Below are 27,455 nucleotides of genomic sequence, written 5' to 3'. Positions count from 1 at the left end.
TTTTTTTCTTTTTTCAAAAACTATTAGAAAATCCTATATATTGTCGTTGTGTGTTCGAATAAATTAGTATTCCCCTAACGTGTTGTTCAGAAAATTAGTTTTGCCGGAAGTATTGATTTATGGCGATGTGAAGTCGAGTATCATCATGAACAACAGCCCCTTGTTCTTACACAAACCTAATCAAAATCCTTTTCGCATAAGAAAACTTTTCGGCGCGTACCAGCTGCTCTATACTCCCCGATTATTATTTATTTTATCGTTACCGATAAATAAAACTTCTGCGAAGAACACTTTGAACTTTCTATGAAAACCCGTCGACGGTGTTGCGACTTAGGTTTGCAAGAAGTAACTGACTTCACTGATTTTGGGTGGCAGCGAGCTTGTACTATATGGGTGTACTCGGACAGCCCAATTTACAGAAAAGCTTTAAGTTGACATGTTGTACCGCAAAACCTCGGTTTTCGACTTGGAAAGTTTTACTGGCAAAAAAACACGAGCCGAGTTTTGTGCTGACGACCCCCTTCGCTGTTGTTTGGCCAACTCCAAAAAAACCGTTAAACAGACTCGTGCGCGTCGAGTGTTGCCAAAGGGTTGAGAGAAGAAGAGGACAAACAATTTCCAACGTTTTTTTCGAGTCCCATAATTATTGCACCTACACCGTCTATCTGCATAGATGCGCGACAACTTGCATGGGGGAGGAGGCAGATGTTTTTGCAAACGCACAATAGGGCACGTGCAAAAGTCCGTGTGCCGTCTATTCACATGTTATAACAATAATCATAATAATAATAATAAAGCGTATAATATGATAATATTATAAGTAAGCTTTGGACCCCGTGGCCGCCGCTCGATGCGGAATTAACCCAACCGGAGGGCACCGACAAAATTATTATGTTATACCTATATGTATTGTCCTATGTACGCTCGACGACATTAACATCACAATGCAAAATCCTCCCCCCCCCCCCCACACTAATTCGGATAGGAGGCGTCGGTGACGATTTTTTTTTTTGTTTTGTTCATTCGCGACCAACACGTGACCTCCTCCCGCGTACGCATCTGCCGGTCTTTTGTGCTTGGGGTTTTCGGCTCGACAATATTAGGGGGTGCGATACGCCGGTATAGTGTTTGAGCTTATAATATATTATGACGAATCGCCAATGGCAAACCTTAAAGTATAAAAAAAAAAAAAAAACCGTTTTTTAATCGATACCGATTTTCCTCCCTCGTCTGGATGTCCTACGTTTTTTTTTTTATTATAAAATATACATACAACGGGGTTGAAAACCGATCCATAAAACCGATGTGGAGCGTCGTTATTGGATATTTCACAATCGAAAACCACTCGGCAAGCTGACGACTGATGCCTGCACACACACGGTTCGTTTAATTAGAATCAGATTAAAAATAGATAGAGTTGTGTGTACACGGATATCCAATACCTAGATTGTGCTTCGTTTTATACGGTACGTGGGACGAACCTAACGAAGTGTAATTTATCTCTATTCTATGGCGAAACTTTTACGATCTGACTCTAGTTTATTGAATCTTAAAACCCTATAATAAAGCCGGTAAACGAAATCCCCATGTTTTATGCGCGAACATGAATAATACATTTGTATTTTTCCGTTCTCGTAGCCAACACCAATCAACCCCACGAGAATAATTATTAAAATTTACACACCGTCGTCCACGTGTCAAAATAGTAACTGTAGGTAGATTATTTTCATAACTTTAGTGACACAATTATAGAGCGGCAATGAAAAAATAAGCGATCCCGCCTAGTTCAGACAAGATATTTTTCAAACATAACAATTCGTTTTAATGTAGACAAAAAAAAAAATAATTATATCTAATTTAAAATGTTTAAAATTAAATTGTTTTCACTGAAAAGTTACGAAAGATAAAATAACTTACATATTTTTTTGTAAGTAAGTATACACAGATTATAACCATCATCTCATCCGTTAAGCTGATGATGATGATGATGGAGTATATACAAATTATAGTTGCTGGTATAATAACTATATACATATGTTAATTACAAATTTTGTTCAAGTTTTTGTTACTATGCAACAGGCGTTATCCACTTTTTAACACGGATCACGCATTTTGTTTTCATGTTGTTATAACCCTATAATTTAAAATTGGTTTTACGATATTTGTTGTAGTAAATAATTAATTTAGGCAAACTATGTGACGAATAACTTTCTGGAGTACAACAAATAATAAACGACTTTACAAATAAAACTTACACACGGTCGATTGTTAGCTCTGGTCTGGCGTATCAAATTAAAATGCTTGTAATAATACTTACTGTCAAAAATCCCGAGTAGAGGACGTCGGTTACTTATAACTAGGGCAGAGGACTTCTAGCATTTGCATATTTGTTTTGCGCAGTCGTATAAAAAGGCCAACCATAAAGAAATTTGTTTTAGGTTATGACAAAGCCAAATCTGTAATTTTATGTTGCATATTTTTGCATATTTAGGTCCTTTTTGCTTTTTGAGGCATTTTTAAGTTAAATATACTTTTTAGGGAGATTTTTTCGAACATTTTTATTAAAAATAATTTATCAAAACAATAAGCAGTAAAAAATGTCTAAAATATTGGAAATTTATTTTTAGAAGTAGAATGAATATCAAATTATTAAAATAAAAAAATCAATTACTCAATATGCCTATCTTTAATAAATTGTACATTAATTACAGTATAATTAAGTCAATAAATAGTAAAAGTTTCATTAAGCCAACGTTTTTATTCTTTTATTGGTCGTGGACTCATAGTATAGCATATACATATAGTTTAATTTAGTCAGTAATTGTTTTTCTTATTTTAAATGTTTTAATTAAAGTAATTAATTTGTTTAATTAAATTGCTAAAAAAAATTGTAAAGCATATAAATAGTGCATATTTTAGGGTTTTTAAGTGCATAAGTGCTTGCATATTTAGTGTTTTTTTAGAGCTACAAGTCTTCTGCCCTACTTATAACTAGTAACAAACCGATCCGAACGTTCAAAAAGCTGATTTTCAAAATATACGTGCTTTCAAAAAACTCCCAAGTATAACCATCGCTCAACAGATGCTGCTAAACTACATTCAACAGCTCGTCCAATGAACCATTCATGGAATTCCCATGCACATGATGTCCCTTTACCCGGTACATTCAAAGTACATAATAATATATATATAGTACATTTATTATTTCGGTTGGTGCGAAATAGCTGATGATCTCTCAGTTTTACATGCACGCGTATAAATAACGGATAATAAAATATGTATTATTATTATTATACTGCGAATTGAAATTTATTAACTGCTAACCTGCGCAAGTTCATTCCCGGCTCTATCAATATCGTCTGTTATTTGTTTGTTCATCGTTATACGCTGAACGCCTAATCCAAAATTATTATTCCCCGAGGCGTAGCAAGTATCGTTGGCACGTTTGTGTGTGTTCAATTCGTTGTATGGACTGCAACGGCTGTCAGTAGCTAAAGCAATAATTTATTGAGAATCGCCGCATGCATAAATTATACACAAACGGCTTCTGTGCGGCTAATTTACACATACACACATAGACATATTGTATTATAATATAAACCGTGTAAATGATTACACCTTATAATCCTCGTAACAGCTTTCGAGTTGGTACAATATATAGTGCAGTATATTTCATTGCGATCGCAATATTGATACTGTCAAATTCGTTGATTAATACCAAAGTCGCCGATAAAATATTTACACCACTGGTAACATAATGTTGTTTTAAATGATAAACAATACAATAGTATAACATGCGGCCATTGATGATTTCGAATAAATCCGGTAGTAAGTCCTTACGTAATTTAGATATGATATAATGTACAAAAATTCTTAGTTCTGAAATACTAATAATTTAAATTTACTAAATAATATTCTCAACTCTGCGAATAATACACATCACCATTATGATAGTAAAAAAAAAAAAAACAAATATTTAGATTGAAAGTTGAATGTTTTAAAAAATCGTCTTTCAAAAATACCAATTTTAATACGTTTGGCAGTACATGCATGTTTCTTACATAATATTTTAACAACTCTTTTTTCTTGATACGATTCATATGTGGAATTAAGTTTGATTTCTGTAAATAGTTATTGAAATTAAACATTTATATTTTGCCTTCTGTAAGATGGTTTGAACACAATATGAACACATGAAATGGACAACATTCCCACAGGCGATCCGGAGAAAAGGTTCTGCGTTGAACACCATAATGTTATTATACCCTTTTGTACTTTTCCCCCAATTGTTTTCCAATTCAATGTTTATTGTCTTCCTTCGAGCGTAATTCATTGGGAATTCAAAACGCGCAACGGCGATATTCACTTGTTCGTTTCTATTATAAGAGCTGTTATTGAACGGTTAGAGAATTTATTTCATCATATGAGTCATGGTAGGATATATACGAAAACGTTTGGACCAAAAAAAAAAACTAATAACAATAAAGAAACTTGATGTCCAATTGAATATTTTCCAATATTTTTCATATTCTATACAGTCACAGTTAACATACATTAAGTATTATTATTAAATAAAAAACATAAAAGCGCTTGGAGGAATGTGATTTGATATTATTTTGATTATCCTGATAAATACTTCAGAATTTAGTTTGTTTTTCTATTTATTTCACGATGAAGTGAATATTTGAAAAACATTGCATATACATTTACGTTGTTTTCCATTTAGGTTGGCGTTTTAAAAACAGTTTTAGGAAAAAGCAAAAATGTAAACGAATTAAACTACTTTAAATTGTTTTTATATTAAGTAAGCATATTATATATATATATATGTATAACGACGATAAGATTTAAGCGCAGGTTATTATGTCGGATATAACTTTCAACGTCAAGAAAAATGAGAAAAATAATATTTTTACTTATTTTTTTGTTGTTGAAATAAAAATGAATTGACGTAAGACGAGCTTTAACGTGGACATTTAATTTATACCTAATTATGAAAAAAACTATCCACCTGGGCTCTGGCCACTCTATAATAGTGTATTATTTTACTTTGTGCGCATTACACGAAATATTCAAAATAATTATTATATTGAACGCGCAAAATATCACAGCCCATTACCGTAATGGGTCCATTTCCCGTTGTGCATACTTCCTCGGAGCTTAAGTTGTTATTCGACTAATGAATAATCTACATTGGGTTTAATTTAGCGGACGCCTCGCTGTGGGCTTTTAAATATCGACCGAATAACAATAATTAAACAATGGCGGATTTGTTTAGCGAAAAACACCAATTTATTAACATTCATCGTACCGGAGAGAGAATTTTATTTCTGGCATTTTGAAACCGACATTTTATTTGAAATAGCTGGAAATCTATTCAGCGTTCCAACATTGCAGATTTTATTTTGTATCACCGTACAAAATCACAACATATTATTACAATTTATAGTAGGGTTGTGATTTTTTTTTTAGTTTTTTATATGTGGCATGTCCAGTGAAAATTCACCTCTGCCCGTTATTATTTGTTTCGGTCGATCAGAAAATGTGTTGACTGTCAGATTTTATAATATCCTAGGGCTCAGAGTTATACCGCCGTTAGGTGAACGACCGCTGCCAGTCCGGCGAGTATAATTCAAAGTTTTTTTCCCAACGCATCGTGACCGCCACCGAAGCAACAAATTTTTTATTTGTCAAGAGTGCGATTCGTGTTCATTGAATGTTAGCGTGCTCAGACTAAAAATATTAACTACCTACAGAAAAGGTCAGCACGCTATAATATTATTTGACGGTTCTGCTTGCGTTACACAATTAGTATGTAAAACAAAAAAATCGAAATGTAAAATTTTAACATCAAAATTCAAATGTAATTTTTTAATTTAAAAAAAAAAAAACAATTCAAGCCGGTAATCATTGTAAAATGTACAAAAGAAAAAAACACTAAAACTTGGTTGGATTTACTTAAAGGAAAAAAATATATTAAACAAACTATTTCTGCGATAAAAAAAGCTAACGGACGTTTTCCGCTCAATGCTTATATTTTTTTTTTTATTCGATAAAATATGCATGAATCTATTTTTAAATTCAAAATGGATTTATTTAATTATAAATGTTCAAATTTCGATTACCTTACCGTGATGGCGGTTGCCAAAATTGATCGAGTGCAAATGTCCTCGTTTCATAAAAAAAATGATACTTGGTTCAAACTGTCGGCGTTCAATTAGGGTTTATTCGAGCTATTTTGTGTCGTTGCTGTAAAATTGACCTCTAGCCTGAATTATTAATAACCAACCCGAATTCCGATCAAGTGCCCTTAAGCAATAAAATATTACACCAAGGCCGTCGAATCGAGTGGTATATTATATATAATTCCATACATACATGCGACAAAATTGAGAATAATTTTAGAGTATAAAAATTGATTAACTATTAAAATTGTTTAAAAAGTTTAACACATTTGTACTAACATCATTACTTTTATTGAATACTAATTTGTAGGAAACCGTTTCGAGGTTAATATTTTATACTCTTATGATAACTAAAATATTTTACGCACCATTCATTATAAGAAACAATTATTGTTCTTTCAACTAGGCTTATAGCTTTAGAGCCTATCATTTCTAACTCTAATATATGATGTAACATGTTGATAATTTATATACTATTTTAAATATGTTTCTAAATGAAAACTGAACATTTATTATTGTTAATACATTGGTTCTCACTGATTGTAATGGGAGACAATGTTGTACGTGAAATTTTCGAAGTTAAGCTGTTGATAAAAAATTATATAATATTATTTATAGTTTAATTTACAAACAGTTGTTAGGAAACGATTTTGATTGCTTTTTGCTATTACGGTATGCGAGATGACAATGACGGACGACATGGCGACTTCGTCGTGACCACGGATTGTCATTAATAATTCCAGAGGATGCATTTAGCCATAATCAGCGCCATGTCAGAATATCCTGGGGATAAGGACAGTGATTAAGGGTGGACTGTGTAAAGATGATACATCTCTCTACACGGAAGTGAGGTGGACTTGTGTAAGTGCAAAATCGGTTTTTTCCTACTGTAAAAAGTATGTTGAAAGTATAAAACCAATAATATCTTGTATATGATGGGATAACAATAAAACTAAAGTAATATTGTTCATTTGTATAAAAACATATTTTGTAATGTATTCGGAAAACTAGCATATTATTAATATATTGTTATAGAAGTTGTTTTCTTCAACTCATCTGGTGTACAGTACGATAATAATATATCATTAGGTAAATTAATTCTCTAATGCACAATAGTTTAAACACACTAAGCTTTTCTCTCCAACTCATCCGTCCTCGAGAATTATTAATTGCAATATGGTCGAAAACGGAAACCCTACGGTAGCTCTGACCAGCTGATCTTCTGGTCGTCCGTTAACGATAAAGGATATACGAACGGGGGTCTAACAAACTATTTTCCAAATGGCTTGTAATACAACAAATATTTAGAACGATTATCAATTTATTACCGGTACCCTTTATACCGTGGAGGCGGAAAATTATTGTATTTTTTTTTTTTTTAAACGAATGTGTAATATCACTAAATTAAATAGAAAATAACTTAACACATCAAAACACAAATTTGTTGATTTATATAATATTGTATATAAATGAAATTCGAATGGTTATTGATCATAAAATGATGGTTCACCAACAAAGAACAATGAACATTAGGTAAAAATGTTCGTTGTAGGCACTTAAAAAAAGTGAAAATACTCGACTGTGTGCTTCGTTATTTAGCACGAGTACAAAGGAAATGAGTACGTCCAGACCCGTCTACGGGGTGGTTTGTAACTTCCATTAACTATTTCCGGCGCGAGATAAGGGGGGGGGGGAAATGCGATACAACCCTGATGAGTATTGATCGGGCTGGAGAAGGGGGGGGGGGAAACTAACGATCGTGTAGTAAAGGGCTGAGATAGATTTCAGAGTTTCCGTTTCATCGGTAATATCTGTCGCTTATGAACTCTTTGTTGTCTACCATACACGGACCAGATCCAACCGATTTACCGATATTTTACGGACTCCAAAACCGATTGTGGTAAAAAGTAGTAAGCGCTTGTTGTGCGAAAAACAGCGACATCTACCAAGAACGGTGAGAAATACTCGGTATCAGTTTTAATCGGTTATAATTAATAACTGGCATGGTGTAGTTTTGTACTGCGGAAATCGATGGGCGCTCGCCCCTCGGGACTTGAAGTTTTTTTTTCCCGTTGAATTGCCGTCGCGGGAGCACGAGTAATTACACTTTTGGATGCAAAAGAAACAAAATCAATACCGTTCCTCCGGCTGTACGTTATTTTTTTTTATTTTTTTTTTGCCCATCGCTTTAACGTTGACGAGTCGTGGAAAACTCGTGACTTGTACAGAGGGTTTTGCTTTGTCCGGACAACACCCAAATAATTGGCACAATCTTTCGGGACACGCGGTGTGCACATTTGGTGGCCGTGTCTCCCTACGGATTTGTCGCCAATGTCAGCAAAACGCCTCGCCCCATTCTTCTGCTACATTTACACACAATGCCGTGGAAAATGATTGGCAATTATGGCATTGTGGCGCGATACCTACGACTGTTCGTCTTTCGCAGGCACTTTCGGCCGTTTGTAACGCCGCGCAGTTTTGCCACGCGAAGGGCAGCGTCGGCGGGGCGGTCTTTGTATGGGGTGGAAACCGCATGGCGCATCGTCTGACAATGGACCGAATCACACAACAAACACAACACTCAGCGTTTCGTTTCAAAAACCTATCTCTCCTCTCTCTCTCTCTCTCTCTCTCGTTTATCCTCGCACTTGGTATCTTAAAAAAATGTAAAAAAAATTACCTTTAGCCATTTTAGCCTATTTCGAGGTTTTAGTTTCATAATAACGCGTATTTTTAAATATTTTCATATTGTGTTTATCTAAAAGTACCGCTAAAATATTTTTTTTTTTTTAAATAGAGAATTATAATATGGCAAAAATGTTTATTGTCAGATGGAAAAGGAAAAAATGGTACTCGTTTGTTTGTATAATTAGTCGCCACACAATTAAAAATTGTTCAATTGCATAAATAGGTGCTATGTTAGTACTGTTGTGTATATTATTTTATATTATCAATGTAATAAATTAGATGCCAGGTAAATGTAGGTGTATTTATCTTGTGATTTATTAACTAACGGAAATTATGAAACTTTAAATTGCGGTAAACTCTAGAAAGTATTTCGGCAATGACATTATTTCACATTATTGTAATTCAAAAGTCTGACGCGCTTTTCTTTATATACATACAAATTATACATATTACATATGTACATGATGTCAGACGGTTAGACGCCCAAGGTGTGCATTTTTAATCATTTACAGGGCAAAGGCATTTGATTTGGCGAAAATTCGCCGCCAGATAATGTACATGAGCGCTGCGAGAAAGACATTAGAAAGATAATTACTATTTCCATACAATTTCGCTCGCTGCTCACTGTGAACGCAACAAGCTATATAACGATAAAAACACGTACAACCAGATATCTCTAATGTTCTTAGGGATATCTGTGTTCATTATCTGCGTCGGATTATTATTATTATCATTATATTTTATTCTAAAGAAGCCAAAGGTCCACAGCGAAATGCCCCCCACGGGTGCTTAATGGTCGCATGAATATACAGACAGCCAGACTGTAGAAATTATTATAATTCTGCTTAAAATATGCAAAGTTAAGTACGGCTTATAACCATTATAGTAATATTTGCTCTTTTTACCGTATTATTATATTTTAGCTAGTAATTTATTTAATACCTATATTAAATTAGAACACTAAGATGAGAAATAAATAGTTGCTATTGTCAAAGTTCTTGTAATCAAACCTATAGGATATCTCCCCGATAAACGTTACAGTTTTTGTATATTCCAGTATGATTTTTGGTAACCATAAATAAAATCGGAAAAAAGCGTTTTTTTTTTCCTTAAAATTATTTGATTTCCGGTAAAAACAACGTGCAACTATATCTATAAAAATATAACGTAAAGGTCACTTTGCAAATAATAATGCTAATATAAAATTGTATAGAGCGCTTTATACCGGTTTATGTTAAACGTAACCCGGTTAAAGACCCGGCCTAGAAGTTCACACCGAATCCCGTATGCAGAACGCCAGAAAATAAAGGGCAAGTCAATCGACCATCTACAAGAGGAAAAGGAAATTAATACGGAATCTGACACAGATAGACTAGAGAGTGTTTGTTACCAAGTCCCAATGACAGCACCAAAAAATGTCTAGCAATGTATTGCAAATCCAGTTGACCAGCTAAGCTTCTGGCGACCAGACGGCGACACATATTATGCTGCTGTAATTATTAGCTCATTTTTACAATACCTAACAGGCCGGAGGGGAAGCAACATATAAATGGATCGCAAAATCCCTTCAGTTGTTGTTTCCGTTTGAATTGGTCGAAAAATATCATTTAGACCGAGACATTGCCGAAAGAATCAGTGTGTATTGTAGTTTTTTCTTATTGTTAATAATCATCTTGTCTAATTATCTTGTTAATATTATTTATAGTATAAATAAATATATAAATTTGCTCTGTAGTTTTTAAATTGAGGAAAATATTTAAATTAAAAAAAATATGTTATTGTAAAAAAAAAATAATTGAATTAATTTTTCAACCAATCGACAAAATAATGTTAAAAGCGATAAAAAATTACTTAAAATTTTTAAAAATTTAGGAAATTAACGATTTTCTACATACTTAAATTTTATTTATTTCACAACAATCCAAAAAAATACTCTTAAAATTATTCAAAAAGTAGATTTGGAAAACATTTCAAATAAATAAATCAATAAACTCGTACCTTAACAACAATTATATATTTTTTACTACTATACAGTATCGTAATATGTTGTTGTTAACATATTTTTTATAAACAATTTACAGTAGACTAAAAAAATACATTTTTTCGGTTTTATGAGTGTAGGAACTACGAATTAACTTTTCCAACACTATTGAACCACCAATGTATCAATCGCCTAAGATTCCGGGTCGATAGAGGTGCGACTCAAGTAAACACAAAAAACACATCATTATAAAACAAATACTTTTTATGATTCGCATCAAAGGTAAAAATATTTAAATTAAACGTTCTACCTCCGATTTAGAATTTAAATATTATTTTTTCCTCATCGATTGTGAATTTGGATTTCATATTTTATTTAAAAGCTTTAATGCGACGTTTAGTCAGAGCTTTAATGTTCAAATAACTTAGTTAATATAAATGTTTTACATAATTTGAATAACAACCTAAATGTGTTTACCAGCCACTCGGTAAAGTAGACAATATTCCCAACGCGAGTACAAACTACATTATTTTACGATTAGGTAGTAAGTCATTAAAACTTCAGTATAGTACAAAGTAGTAAACAAAGCACGATAATAAAACGTTATTATCTTTAAAAGCTGTTGAACCTTTAAAAGAGAAACGTTTTATAGAGAAATGTCTTGTTGCCGGTATTTAATTTTAATAATAACATGTTGTTTATAGTTTGGGTTTTCAGTAGGACCGAAAAAGTTATAGACTTACAACGTAGTACAATAAAGCAAACTTACCGATAAATCAAAAAGATAACAATCGGCTAAATGTAAAAAAACTTTTTAACTTTTTCAACAGTTCAACAAATTATCAAGATTGCTGTTTGAATTGCTTTATTGAAATTATATTAATTAATAATTTTAAAAGAAATCATATATATATATATATATATATAAATACATAATATATAAAAAATGTTAGGTGTATATATTTTTAATAAAAAAGAAACTCTCCAAAAATAGCCCAAATTTAATTAAAACAGGCCCCGCTTATTAGACTTACAATACGTAGGTAATAGAAAATGTAATATGTATTAAATAATATTACAAAAATTAATTTTTTTTTTTTTTTTTTAAATAAAATGACACTACATGACGACCATCGACAGACTCAATGCTACTAATACAACAATCACTAGTTTGTTATATAAATTACATTTTTTTACATTGCCCATTAGTTACCGGTTTTTTTTTTCTTTGTAACATTAAAGGTTATTGTTATGTTAAAAACAACTTTATATTTATGTGTACAAAGTATTAAAAAACAGCGTTAAACATTTTACTAAAAAGTAAAAAATTATTATGGTTATCATTAGTGTAGTCGGTAGTATAACCAGCGGCGTTAAGTATACTTATAAAAATATGTTCTAGAGTGATGGCCGTTTTAATAATTCAACACTCCAGAGTTTGCGAATTCTAAACAATTTCATTTATAACAGACTATAAAAAATACATTTTTAACAGAACATTTTTCTATCAACTAACGTTGCCTTTTTAGTGTATTGTTTAATACTGGAAAAGGTCAACGGACAAAATTCGAAAATGTAATTTAATAATATAATATATTGCACTCTTTGATCGATTGTAATAATTATTACTTTATAAGAACCCTTTGTGTCCGTTACTGTAACAAATTCGTATAGTTTTAATAATATCAGTCATCGTGAACAATTATTATATCCTGTAACAATATGTAGGGTGCAAACGCTATTAATTTTGTTCGACAAAACGCGATAACTTCATTATAGTTTTTTTTTTTTTTTTAATATCACTGAGAATTTGCAGCTGACTGATTCACATGGTTTATTATATTACTTGCTTTTCACTCTACTTCTCTCTCTCTCTCTCTTTCGAATAAGCATCATCATCTATACCCATTTAGGGCGGTTTCGTGAATAATAATAGTGTGGGATGAATGTTAATGAAAATTCGCCGTTTAGCGAAGGGTGTTAATTATTTTTTAATTATAATAATATAATCTGTATTGCGGGGTAGTGATAACGAACGAGCTGACAGGTGGTCACATTTTTGTTGTAGGTACGTTGTGTTTTAATTATTATTTAAACAATAACACCCAGCAATGATTAAAATACAAAATACCAAATTCGGTTGACATAACTTAACAATAATATACTTTAGGATAGCTGTTATAGTCCCGCATCTGAGGCGTTCGTAATACAAATTGTATTAAAAACAAACAAAAAATGATAAAATTAAATTTTTATACATAACGAACAATAATATAACATATTACAATATATACTAAACATTCTGTAACGCGTTTTCCAAAAAAAAAATAAATAAATAATGTACATAAATAAATGTATAAAATATAATATTGATTTGAGTTGGGTTAGCATTAATTGACTATGTAATTTTAAGTTGCCGGAACTCGCCAATTCAACCGAAAATGTTTTTCCGTGATAACCACAGACTGCGTATACGATTCTAGTGAAGTTTCCTACATCGACATTAATAAAACATTACTACGGTACTAAAACAAAGTAAGAAATAAAAAATAATAATGATTGTGTTTGAATAATGGTAACACGTATACTGCCAGACGCAAGTTTAAACTTGTAAAGTATTACTAGGAAAAGGTAAAACAGCAACAATTCTAAAAAAAAAAAACTTATTTTATCATGTAAAAAATAACCGGCTGGTTTTAAGGAAAGGACATTGAACAAAATGAAATATATCATTATACATTTTGATAACTTATGCAATTATTTTGTAGTGTAAAAAAACAAACACTCGTTGATCAATATAACGTTGAAGTTAACAAAATGTACTATGTAAATTATTATACGCGATAAAACTTTAATATTAATTTAAATCATTTTTCTCAATGTCGCATAAAAAGCGGTACATCGACTTTTTAGCAAACGATATCGGATAAAAGTGTAATCAACTAGGTACTGTTGTAAATAAATACAAAAAAAAAATTCAGTGTTTCATATTTGGTACTTTGTAACAGGTTTTTTTTGGAAAACACACAGTATTGGTTTTTAAAAGTTTTAACACCGTTCATTACCGAGTTTGATTAGATTTGCAAAAAAAAAAAACCAACATTCTCCAAGTAGGAATTTAATTTTTTAAATTAATACCGATCTTCGTGATATACCTATAATATGAGCATTCGTCGACGGTGAGATGATCGACCGCAAAGTCAGGGCGCAGACAGACGGATTTACATGCCGTTGTATGCCGGACCGCCGCCGGGTTCGGGGACGACCCAATTGATATTTTGCGTGGGATCTTTGATGTCACAAGTCTTGCAATGGATGCAATTTTGAGCGTTTATTTGTAACCGGTCGCCGCTTCCGTCCTCGGCGGGTACGTACTCATAAACACCTGGAAGCAAAAAAAATGTTAATTAAAATCACGCCAAACATTATATCAAGTTTTGCATATAAACAAACAAACGACAGATACAGTCAGACAAATGCAACGGTATTCAAACATTGCGAAATTTAAATTGAACATTTTTAAACGGGAAAAAAAAACTGAAATTAAACATTTTCAGGCAACTAAAGAATTTCAAAAAATCGACTACCAAAAGGACGTCTGACCCGTGTAATTTCATTGGGCAGGTTTGAATAATTTAATGGTGACACGTATAACCACGTCCTCGAAGAACATAACTATTCAAATGTTTTGACTTTAATACGAATACAATTTAAATCCGCGCTTGTTACACTATTTTGGATTTTGGATTTTGTCAAGACGAAATATGTAGTGTATACTTAAGCTGTACAGTGTACACGCATAAACCGTACACGGACTTCATAATGACACTTGAATAATAAATTATATCAAAAGCACTTTTTTTTTCTCCTTACGGTTATTATTGATGTCATTTCATATAATTATACTTTTTCGTTTTACATTTTCTTTTGATTAAAACATTTCCATGGCAATTGCGGCGGATGAGTTGTGTAAAACATAAAACATGCGTACCGACTGCTGAGTATGATACTTCGCGTAAAAATATAATTACTGCAAAATTACTACTATAATTGGTGGAAATAATAAAAACATGTCATTAAGCGACAAACGCTTTAACAGTACTGCTACTGCCGATCGTTTAAGACGCATAAAAAATAAGAATTTATCTTGGGTGAATGTTTTTAAATTTAATACAAAATTAGATTTGTTTTTTGTGCCGTTGACACTAAAATATAAGCTTCAAACACTAATATAACTAACACTAATATATGGCTTCAAAGTAAATTATTGTAAAGTCTTCACAAACAATAGAATTGCAAACTTTAGGAAACAATCGTCGACAAAGAGACTAAGAGGCCGTCGTACTACTCTGAGCTACTTAGAATATTAGATATGTTTGTTAGTTGTTACTTTGCAGTTAACTTTGACAGAACTATGTTTGTCCGTCATAACTTTCTTGATATGGTAGTATGACACCGAACGTCTGATGTAAATTATTAATTGACACATTACAGCGAAATACATTTAACGAATATAATTTCTTGGCCATGTATATATATATATATATAAATGTAAACAACACAAGGAGCCGCATTACTCATTTGCCAAACTCATAACAGTATAGTACCCGTAAATTAGTGCTTACCAACAAGTGGTATTCTTAATCGAGATAATGGTGCTGCAAGTGAATTCGGGCGTGAGAATAGCCTATAACTTGTTTTTGAACAACGTTCTATCCCTTGATCGTTATTTATGATGCCAAACAAGTGTAGAAACTTAATTAATGGGCTCTTATCTAAAGTTTATTGATAAAAATAAAACTGACGCTTAAAAAGATATTAAAATGATTTTTAATATTATTATTTTCCATTTACAACAACAAAAAGCTCGTGTAAAATAACTAAATTGTGAAGTATCGAAGGTTCTTTAATCTATTATTACAACACATAAAACATAAGCTGTAGAGCTACCGTCATTTGGAAATCATACAAAAATGGCTTGCATCAGACCTCGAAAATAAATTATGAACTTATTTTACATGACGTGCATTCAAAGCTCTTTATTGCAGACGAACTTTTCAACGTTATTTATTTATTCATTTACAATGTCAAAAAATAAATACAGCTCAATAATCTATCTTTTATTCTTACGATGTACAACACGAGACACATTTTTTTATTTCTTATAAAAGCGTTATGCTTACTTCTCTAGCATTTCTCATTTATACATTATACTGTGTGCAGTGTGTGTTTAAATTATTTTTCTTAATGCAATTTTTTCATCTCACTGCATGATATTGTCACCTAATTAAAAGAAAAGAGAAAATTGCCATACCAATAAAGACAAATTTTTAAATATTTATTTTTTTAGTAACATAGAATATTCTTTGTTGTGGCTAAATGGCTGCTTTGTTTTTAAAATTAAGTGATAAGCGTGTTCATTTTTTATAGTATTAATAACACAAAATAATTAACTGTCTAAAATTATGTAAGACTCATGAGTTAAAAAGTAATTTAACCTTAAATAAATTGATGTGTTTAAAATGCTTGCTAGATTTTCAAATATTGCCTACAGTTTGTACTTAAATAAATAACATTTTATTTCCCATAAATTAGTTGAATTAGGTTTTTTCGTTCATGTATCAAATCATAACGTTCATTAAGTAGTAATTAACATTAAGTAGTCGGTTCAGGGCTAAACCATTGCGAATAAAAACCGACAATGTATTTGAATCAAAGGCTACAAATTAAAAACAAATGTTTTTGCATTGATAAAAATAATTTCTTGTAAATTCATTTAAATTTTGACCAACACTCGACGCAATATTGTCATAATAATATTTCTAGCAAGTGGCGTGGTGATTTACATTTGTAACGTGTAGCAAGTACTAAGCACACTTGGAATGGTTAATTTCTTCAGCACTTCGGTCTACTGCAAATACTCTAATAAATTTTTTTTTTTAATTTCCACTTTAAAAATAGGTAGGTAAAACAAATTTATCATTTGCATATAAATTGCTTAGAACGTTTAACGGCAGCAGTGATTTTTTTTTTAATTTCTCGTTATGCATTCATAAGAAACTCGGACGATTACTATTAATGATAACAGTAAAAAAAGAAAACTGTCAAGGGATTGATATTTACAAGCGTTTTATTCGTTTTGTTTAACCCCATTGTAGCACATCAGAATAATAATAATAAAATAATTGTTGTTGCTTCATTGCATTTTGCCAGGGGAATATATAAAGTTCCAAAAGATTCTCTCACGGTGCCTACCTACTATATTAAGATACACACCCCTCTCAAAAGGTTCATCACTTTACACGAACAATGACGGGTATGATAGTATACATTATTTTAATAGCATTTTGGTATGCACCTACGGATTTTTAATTTCATACAACTCAGATGCGACACCGCATAACGTGTATAATTTTTAAAACGTCCCTATGCAAAGGATACATCATAAATGTGAGTGACAAACGTGGAAAAAATATTTTAGATTTTGGTCCAGAGGGTCAGCGAGTACATTATTTATGCAATTATAAGAGCAATTGTTCTATTCTAACGGGCGTGTAATAAGTTTTTTTTTCTTCAAACCATAACAAAACGGCAGACGACGTCAAACCGAACGGGTGTATTTACAAGGCGTCAGCGGCAGATCTATCATCGTTTGAACCGTATTTTCTTATGTACGGTCGCATTAAGCACAATATAATAATCATCATCATAGTAATAGTTTGCCGGCGAGTTCGGGTTTCTGGTTACTATATTACACGCGTGTACTTGGAATAATCATAATGACGTTATTGTGATATTGTTATAAAGTGTGCAACAAAAGAGTGCGACCGATGATTGGCGGGTTAGTGATTATTACAACGCTCGAGAGAATGTATAACGAATTCTGCGCATAATACATGCAATGAATGTGTGTTTTAAACGACCGCTACCTCGTCCGTAATTAAATATTATACAATCGAATAACAACAACAAAATAATAACCCCTTTGATAAATTCAACGCTACACGAGGTCCTACATTATGTAACAGTAGTCGACGTGCCCGGTCAGACAATTTTCACTAGTACTACTTATAGTCACTCCTCTCTCTCTCTATTTCTCTCAGGGGGACGACATTCATAAAGCGCACACATGTTATACTATACGACGATGATGGCGATCGACAATGCTCGTTCTAGCTCAGTACAAACCCCCGTGGACGTCGACTATATGACATTATATACAGGGTGGGTCTGGTTTGAATGTCGCGCCAGTTATATGGGAGTCTTACTCCCGTGGTAAACGTAGCAAATAGCAAATTGTTTTTGGGGGGGTTAGCGTGAAAAATCGATTAGATTAAGTTAACAAAATGTGTACAATTTAAATACATATTTGTAGGGGGCTCAAGTTAATTCTGGAAAGTATAAACAATGTTTTATATACCTACCACTTACACTTAAAAACTTGTGATTTTACGTTGTTCTTTCATTTTAATGGTGCTACATAGAATATTAGAATGACAAGAATACACGACGGCGATATGTTTGTCAGAGTCGAGAGGCTCTGAGTTCATTCATTTCATACACACTCAATTATTAGCTAAAACGGTCTAGTGTCAATGGAAATGAAAAACGTGCTTCGAGTGACACACACGTTTTTGCATCAAAATTTCCAACAAAATGTTTGTAAATAGTGTATTTTAATTGACGACACTACTATTTACCGAGTTGAAACCTTAATATTGTTGAGCGAAAAAATAAATTAAATTAAAAAATGTATTGGAACTGGATGGACTAAATAGTAACTAGTAAGCGCAATAACCCACGGGTTTCACAAAGTGTGTGTGGTATTCAACTCAGACACACCCTGTACGCGTATTTTGTTTTTAGCACATCTGCCCAACTTGAATGTGAACCCCTCCGAGACTAAATTATAATTTTTTACGTTTTACCAAACCGTGCGGCGCGCGTTTAAAAACTCACATACCGGTTGACTGCACCACACACGCGCATAAGGCGAAATTGTGTATTTTGGCCAAATAAAACGCCACTCGTGCATCGTCTAAACGTATCGAGAAAAAAATGCCACTTCGGCAATCTGTCAAACCTATTACTTTTATTGCTGAATAAAAATACATGTACCCGTGTTCCACAAGTACTGGGCCGCGATAGGCGAATTCGCAAAAAGTATACAGGCGCGACAGCAGCTGTGCAATGATAATAATAATACACATGACGTTCTACGGTGCGTGACTGACAAACGCTCGACGTGGTAAGTCGACACTTAAACGTGCACACACAAGGTGTACATATTGTACAATATATTAGGTATATACATAAATAGAGGTAAACGAATAGAAAATATAATAGATTCACGGTTCAAAGTGATCGAGTCACGAATTTCCAAAAACAACAACAACCCCTTAAATCGGACGCGCGTGTCGATTCAAACAAACATATTATTATAATAAACGTACCCCGCGCACAATCCTAATTAGTTACTTTGGACAAACCCTATCTAATCTGCAATCGGTAACTGTTTTGCGGTTAACATGCTGGTTAAATAATATGTCAAGCTATACAAATCGCATTATAACTTAGTGCGTATACTCATTTCCGAGAGTAGGTGCATTGCACAAATTATAGTTTCAGAGAAATATCTATACAGCCGGTGTCGCCGGTGAGCACAGCTGCCAGCTCTAATACTGCTATATCCCTGCTAGACCCTTAGTTATTAATAGCGAAATTTCCAGCTAACACATGTGTATATGAGTACACAAATAATTCTCATCATATATTTTATATACATATAATCAACCGGCAAATACGTCTAGTCGGCAAATGATACACGACTGTAATGTTTTAGCTTCGATGCGGAGCTGAGAAGGTATTGTTTTTACAATGATGTGTTTTTATTTTTGTGTCTGGACCCACGATATCTCGTAAACCGCTGAACCGATTTCTTCGTGTAACAACTCTATAGATCAGAAATCATACCTGGAAGGTACTGTATCAGGCCAAACATTAAAAAAGTCACCCCTTCCCCATCAAAATCGAGAAAAACACCCAAAAAATTTACAATTCCGCTTCGACGCGCAAAGATGATGAATTGATTTTAAATAATCCTTTTTTCGATTAGTACATCAATCGATCACAAATTATATCTAGTTGGTACCGTTTAGAATCAAAAGTTTATAAATTCACTACTTCCCTCAAAAATAGGGTAAAATCTAACTTGGTTTTTTTAACATTAATATAATATATTAACAATATGAATTTAAAAAAAAATCGTTAACAGAGTACATCGATAGACGTGATCAATATAATATTGTGTTATCTCATATCTCGTATATTAATAATTGAGAAAAAATAATGAATAACTAATATTGTATTGACTACGACAACAGATACAATTATTAATGATTTTCTTGTTTTACCCAATTCTCACTATAAACTATTAATAGTGTGTACCTTAAACAACAAAACTAAAAAGGAGGAACCAATATTGCTGAAAGAACACTCAATAAACCCTTATATAATAGCCATAGTCGTTTTTCAGTATGATAATAATTTAGATGACAAATGACGGGTTTTATAAAAAAAAAAATTTCGCTAAATTTGCATCACTAAACCTGTCACTAGTTATTATTTTCGAAGACAATTTATTACACCACATTGAAATAAGAATAATGCATTGTTAATTTATGCCATTTAATTTACTGCCAAACCACTACAAAGAGTTCTACTCTGTGAAACAGGAAACTACTGATTCTTAATTTAACAATTATTGCGTCTAGTAAAATTTAAAAAAAGGTATTCTCTTTTTAAGTCTGAAACAATAAGTTATTTTTTTTATTGGAACAAGCAAACATATTAATTTCAGGTTACACAAAGAATGAATAAATTTAATAAACCACTTACGGGCCACTAAATTATGTTTAAGGAACTACTAAACGTCTAACCATATTTCTAGTAAAAACCAAAACAAACACCCATACGACATCTATTGGTCCAGTTATAAAGTACCTATGTGCCCAACTAAACAGAACAGATTCAATAAATTGCGTAAATAACTTTGCATTCTTGTGGGATTCTATACCTATAACAATAAAACTAAAAAAGCTTTTGACAATAAAATGATAAAAGTATTGCAGTCAAAATACATTTTATTCTTATAATTTTATTCTAAAATAAATAGTGGACATTCCTGACAATTTATAAGTAGGTAAATGAGCTGAGAACTAAATTGAAGACCATGCATACCAACACTTGTCACCATACCCCTGCCTGTTATCCTATGCCTGGCATCAGGATTTGAATTTAATAACTGGATTGTTATTGTAAAACAAAATAATAGTAATAACCTAGTAATTTGAACTGAAAATAATAAAATTATACAGTTATATCCACTTACCAGCAGGACAGAATCTTCCTTCTGGACCATCATATAGTTCAAGATTTGTATTCACAGGTACAGAATCGTTTAGAAGTGTTAAATGAGCTGGCTGATCACCTTCATGATTTGTACCCGTTAATGCAACGGAAGACAATAGATCAAAACTTATTTTGCCATCAGGCTTTGGGTATTCAATTACAGAAACTTCAGTCTTTTTCTTCAATTTTGCATGATCCGGTGCTAATATACAATAAGGTTCAATTTAATATCATTAATACGTTTTAAACTTAAAACTGGAATTTAAAATAGAACTAACCTCCATGACTAAGTGTCCATGGTTCACTTCCTTTAATTGCTAAAGAAAATCCAGAATACGCTATTCCACCAAATAAACCTAGATTTGTATGGAATGACGGACGGATATTTCGTACGCTTTTAAGATCTGACCATATCCAGCTACTTTTTACTCTTTCTTCATAGTCTTTTGGTTCCAGACCTATAATCAAAACAATCTACACTGAAGAATTTTATACTAAGAAATTGTAACACTGTATAATTCTCTTCACACTGTGTGCCCATTACTGTAAGGTTATGTTCATAAAATTTAGATAATATTTTATAATATACAAATAATTAAAATTAAGAGTTTACCAGTGGTTTCTGTAGATTCTCCTGAATTTACAATGGTGTCATAAGTCGATTCAGCAGCTAGCATGCCTGATTTCATGGCATAATGAGTTCCTTTGATTTTGGCAACATTTAAAAATCCTGCGGTACAACCAATCAAGGCACCACCAGGAAATGAAAGTTTTGGAATAGATTGGAAACCGCCTTCATTTAAAGCTCTAGCACCGTACGCTATTCTAAAAGTTTAAAGTAAATTCATAAAAGCAAAGAAAATTTTTCACAGATATTACATTAAATTTAGTATAATTCATAAACACATATTTACCGTTTACCATCTTCAAACAATGGTTGTACATGTGGATGGTGTTTAAAACGTTGAAACTCTCTAAAAGGGCTCAAGTATGGGTTAGAGTAATCCAATCCCACTACAAAACCGACTGCTATTAAAGGAGTGGATTCGTTCAGGTGATAAATAAAGGAGCCACCGTACGTATTCCTATTCTGTAACATTACCACTTTATAATTAAATTTAAAAAATTATCAAAAACTATTAATACAATTTTAATTTCACACAATAAATGGAAATGTATTGTTTTTGTTGCTCTTTAAAAAAAACTTAAGCTTATATTTTAAAGTACATTCCTTGATAAGTCAATAAATATTAATACCTATAAAAAAAAACACGACACTTCTTAGAATAACAATAAGGTAATAGCCAACAAACTGTCCACTATGTCATTCACTGCTATGCTAACAATAAAAACAAATATAAAAAACCAACAAAGGCTTATACATTTTGTATTTCAATTATAGTTTTTTTTATTCAGTATTCGTTTAAAATGGTTACCGAAAAATCACCAGTGTTTTTCTTAAGTAGTGTGTTGGGTTTATTTCCAAGTAAGCAACATAAAAAATTATCAAGATCTGTGGGTATTGTATTCATTATTTTAATAGTGATTTATTATTGTGAAGAATTAAAATGGATCATCTCAAAAAGTGACGAATCTAACACTAGCAGACTACTGTATGTTTCATACGTAACGTTAAATATACTTTTAATTGTAGTATGCTATATAAATTCAATAATACATTACAAACTATGTTCAAGTTTTACAAACAATATTGCTTTTGTTGATCATTTATCCAAAAACTTAGAGCTGAGTTTTAATTACAATGTTAGCAATTCAAACGAATACAAGAAAATTTTATACATATTTTTATTCACGGTCAGCTTCGCAATACTTCATCAATTGGGATTAACTGAACATAATTTCCCATCGGTAAATATAATCGAAATCGCTTGCATACCTATGATTTGGTTACAAGTATATCAAATAGATATCCTATTGAATCAACTAGCAATGCGATTTAATTACATAAAATGTATACTAGAAACAAATATAAAAAAATCTATAGAGGCGTATTGGATTCACTGGTGTTCGATTGGACCTAAGGATATTACTACACTTAATCGTATACATTTTTTTACGTACATTTCATTCAAAGAAGTCTGTTCATTTTACGATATTCAACTGCTTGTAATAATACCACGAGTGATCGTATCCAACGTTTTGCCAGTTCATTATAATGTAGTTGCAGCCCTGATGTCTGATAAGGATGAAACGCCACACAAGTGGTCTCAGATTTTTACATTGTCTATGATTGTTTTATCAATTGGGCCTATCATTCATTTGGTAAGGTGTGCCAGCAATACAATCAACAAAGTAAGACGAATAAACCAAGTTTAAAAAAATAACAAATCATTTATATTAAGTAAAACATAAAAATTCTGTTGGTTTTTTTTTAGGCCACACAAATAATAGACACTATTCATAAGTTGTTAGACCTTGAGCTACCACAAGAATTAGAGGATGAAGTAAATAAAATTTAAAAAATCGATATACCTAGTATACAAATTATAACTCATAAGTCATAATTAATATTTTATTATTTATAAGTGTTTATTTGTTTTAGCTGTACTTGTTTTCACAACAGTTACTGCATCGACCACTAAAATTTACTGTAAAAGAAAGTTTTACTATCAAACCATCGCTAGTAGCTTCAGTAAATACTTGATAATCATTTAAACAATACATTAAGGAATAACATAGCTTATGTTACTGTTGTTTTAGATGTTGGAGTTGATAATCACCTACGTTATAATACTCTTACAATTTCAAGACTCGTTAAAAACAATTTCTCCGGCACAGTTTTTAGTTAGCCCAAAAAATTAAATACTCACTAATGGCCAACCGACAGTATGTTCTACTCTCCCTGGACTATGGTTTTCAGGTTTCACCTCCCAAATTTCCTTAATGCCTAATCCATAAGATTGAGGAGAACAATTTTCACGTAGATTAAATTTTTTAAATAATTGTTTAGTCAAATGCCCATGACATCCTTCAGCGAATATAGTCACTTTGGCGTGCAGTTCCATACCACGTTCAAAGCTGTCCTATACAAATACAACAGGCCATATTTAATAATATGTATATTGTTTTAAATAATTGTTGAGAAATAAATGTGTTATTTACTTTTGGAGATCCATCTTTAGCAATTCCAACATCACCTGTGGCTACTCCTTTAACTGAGCCGTCAGCGTGGTACAGTATTTCGGCTGCTGGATATCCTGCATAAACCTCAACTCCTAATGATTCAGCTTGATCGCCGAGCCATTTTACTAAATGCCCTAACCTAACTACATAATTTCCATGATTGTCCATAGGCATACCTTTTGAAAACAAACAAAATTTGTTTTTAATTTTTAGATACGTAAGTATTTACAGAGTGTACTTAATAAACCATAAACCATTAAAATTGTTTAATTAGTAGTCAATAAATTGGTTTATTATACAAATTATACTACATACATCATTACCTGGTATAATTGGTATTGGTATACGGCTACTTTTAGTAAGATAGCCAAATTTATCTTCTTTGACAGGAGTGTTCAACGGTGCTCCTAAATCGTTTAAATTTGGGAACAATTCATTTAGAGCCACTGGATCAACGACCGCTCCAGATAAAATGTGGCCACCTGAAATTATATACATACAATAAATAACTTACTAAATTGAACCCGATCAACAGTTGCCCAATTTCAGGGGGAACAACGTAAGTTTTTAATTCGACTCATTAAATTGAATTCTTAATTAATAAATTAAATAGATACAAATTAACATTATTTTGACACTTACAAAAAACTATATTATGTTTTCGTTGATATATTAAAGCATGCGGTTTTTAGTATGGACCGTAGTTTAAACAGTGCTCACCTCAGTTTTAATAATTTGGAGTAAGTAATCAATAAAATTTATTGTATCATTTTTTTTGTATTAATATAAAAAAATTTAACTTGAATCCTGTGAATCTAATTTTTAAATTGAAAAAAATATAAGGGATCAGAAATGTCTATTTTTAAGTAAAACCCATTTAACCCTTCAAAAAAATTATTTTTGAGATTGTTGCCCTAGGGCAACATGGCACATTGAAGGGTGAATACAAGTTTTATTTATTTTTAAACTTACTACATAAACCACTACTCAATAGCTCATATAATACTAGTCAAATAAGTATGAAAAACGTTGGTTAAAATTCTAGACTACAATACAATTTTTTAAATGTTAAATTCAAAAGATACATTTGACCAAATTAATCAGATTATGCAATAACTAATAAAATATATTTTTAAAAAAAATTATTTAAATTATACCTTTTTTATTCTAAAACTTGTGAGTCCTAATCGCTACTTGCATTTATATGTAGTATTTAATTAATAAAGTTTAATCCTTACCGACTTCTGGAGATTTTTCAACTACACATACTCTGAGTTCTTTATTATTTTCAGCTGCAAGTTGTTTTAACCTAATAGCAGCAGACATGCCAGCTGGTCCACCACCAACAATTACTACATCAGCGACATCTTCATATCGTTCCATTGATATATCTATATAAAAAAAGGAAAACAATATCTTAAACATTGTATTTCAAATTTAACATGATAACTGTTCATACCTTTCCATCTCTCATCAGATTCTCTTGGATGAATAGTGTAATGAGTGGTTATTTTTTGTACATTAGAAGAGTATAGTCGCAAAAATGACGATCCTGCTTTACGCACTACAATAAGTAATTTATACAAATATTAAATAACCTATGATGTAAAAACAGATAGATATTTTAAAATATTATTGATAGCTTTGTTTAAAATAACTTGCTATTAAAAAAACTCATATTTTACCTCTCAACCTTAATAAAAATCGTGATCAAGTCAGATTTCTAAAATTGATTAATTTGGTTAACACATGGTAAAATATCTACTAAAGTTTAATTTAATACATTTTCATTGTAGTATAATAGGTACCTAAATATATTTATTCAGTGGCGTACCCAGGATTTTTCAGTAGGGGGGGGGGGGCTACAGTAACAAATAAGTTGTCATTAAAAAAACTGATAGGAATTGTAGTATAATATAATATTATTATGATTGTATAATTTCATCAAAACCATTGTTATATGATATTCCTATATGTTTGTTAAAAATATAATGGATTAGCGTTGTTATAGTATAAGGAACACGTTTTTGTAAAATAATAGTAAATTTATATGTTTTACGGCTCTTACCTAGAAAATTGATAAGTACACGGTACACAGGACCATTGTATTACAAATCCAGCTTAATAGTTTATAATTTATTTATACTATAACACAGCCAATGGGGAGGGGGGCTGAAGCCCCCTTAGCCAGCCCCTAGGTTCTGGTTATACGCCACTGTAACTGTTTATATTAATCATTAAACATTTTATACTTTAGGACATTCTGCATTAAACATTTATAATAATAGTAATTGTGTATTTTGCAATTAAACAATTAATTTTATTCAATGAGTGAAAATTTTTTACTTTTATCAATTTTACTTCATAATTAAAAAAACCAAAAACAATAAACTTTGGGTAAATTTTTAAAATAGGTGTTAATAAACATTACATGTTGTGTAATTAACACTAGCAGAACAAAGTATAAAATAATTAAGAATAGTAATGTCCTTGTTGTTGCTCAATCACATGAATTAATAATTATAATAAGATTACCTAATTTTAAAACAATACTGAAAGTATAATACTTACACAACAAATTAGATGTAGTTGCCATCATTTTGGTAAACAATAATTATATAATAAAAGGTTTATACAAATCATACAAAAAACAACTTAAATATGAATGGGAGAAAACGATCTTTGAGCACTTCCGCATTAAGTAATGACTAATGAGACTAACGTTTGAATTTACGAGATAACAATAAGCTGTTGGACGAGACGACTCGAAAGACATTGGCCTCGTTCTAAATGTTTTTTTTATATTTAGTTCCTATTTACCCATAATTTTATCAACGTTATCAGACGTTATCATCGTTGATCTAACGTTGTTATCATCAATTCGTACTAGTGAGGGAGGGATCAATTTAACTAAAATCTTTTTTCGATTTCTAACAATACAACAATGCATATTTAATTATTAAAAACCATTTTTTTTAATATTTAATGTATCATGCTATCTCTAATGATAATTTATTAAATTAAAAACAAAGAATTCGTAACTAATG

General features: G+C 31.6%; 2 protein-coding genes across 5 annotated transcripts; one reads left to right on the top strand and one right to left on the bottom strand.

Annotated features, from left to right (window-relative positions):
- Positions 1 to 12,989: 12,989 nt before the first annotated feature.
- LOC126841960 (electron transfer flavoprotein-ubiquinone oxidoreductase, mitochondrial) lies at positions 12,990 to 27,200 on the bottom strand. 3 transcript variants are annotated; one of them, XM_050578786.1, is made up of 12 exons: positions 26,980 to 27,200; positions 25,868 to 25,972; positions 25,647 to 25,799; positions 24,732 to 24,890; positions 24,388 to 24,584; positions 24,096 to 24,308; positions 22,179 to 22,354; positions 21,878 to 22,089; positions 21,543 to 21,722; positions 21,245 to 21,466; positions 14,010 to 14,239; positions 12,990 to 13,379 (listed from the first exon to the last, which is right to left on the bottom strand). In XM_050578786.1, exons 1-11 carry the CDS (start codon positions 27,005 to 27,007, stop codon positions 14,076 to 14,078), a joined length of 1,809 nt encoding a protein of 602 aa, XP_050434743.1. In that variant the 5' UTR covers positions 27,008 to 27,200; the 3' UTR covers positions 12,990 to 13,379; positions 14,010 to 14,075. The 3 variants fall into 3 exon arrangements, with proteins under 3 accessions (XP_050434743.1, XP_050434742.1, XP_050434744.1); XM_050578785.1 differs by having other exon boundaries at positions 12,990 to 13,346; positions 26,980 to 27,199; XM_050578787.1 differs by lacking the exon at positions 12,990 to 13,379 and adding an exon at positions 13,380 to 13,502.
- Positions 22,693 to 24,314, top strand: LOC126841963 (putative gustatory receptor 28b). 2 transcript variants are annotated; one of them, XM_050578792.1, is made up of 4 exons: positions 22,693 to 23,577; positions 23,661 to 23,729; positions 23,828 to 23,917; positions 23,986 to 24,314. In XM_050578792.1, the coding sequence occupies exons 1-4, from the start codon at positions 22,693 to 22,695 to the stop codon at positions 24,085 to 24,087; spliced, it is 1,146 nt and encodes a 381-aa protein (XP_050434749.1). In that variant the 3' UTR covers positions 24,088 to 24,314. The 2 variants fall into 2 exon arrangements, with proteins under 2 accessions (XP_050434749.1, XP_050434747.1); XM_050578790.1 differs by having other exon boundaries at positions 23,812 to 23,917.
- Positions 27,201 to 27,455: the final 255 nt, after the last annotated feature.

The sequence above is a fragment of the Adelges cooleyi genome, unplaced genomic scaffold (assembly GCF_023614345.1).
Source record: "Adelges cooleyi isolate 19-005CV unplaced genomic scaffold, UGA_ACOO_1.1 ACOO_flye_CR_arks_rails_tigmint_CR_PRNA_41, whole genome shotgun sequence".
Taxonomy (NCBI): domain Eukaryota; kingdom Metazoa; phylum Arthropoda; class Insecta; order Hemiptera; family Adelgidae; genus Adelges; species Adelges cooleyi.
The sequence above is the reverse complement of the archived record's forward strand: the minus strand, read 5'-3'. Positions and strand labels throughout refer to the sequence as shown.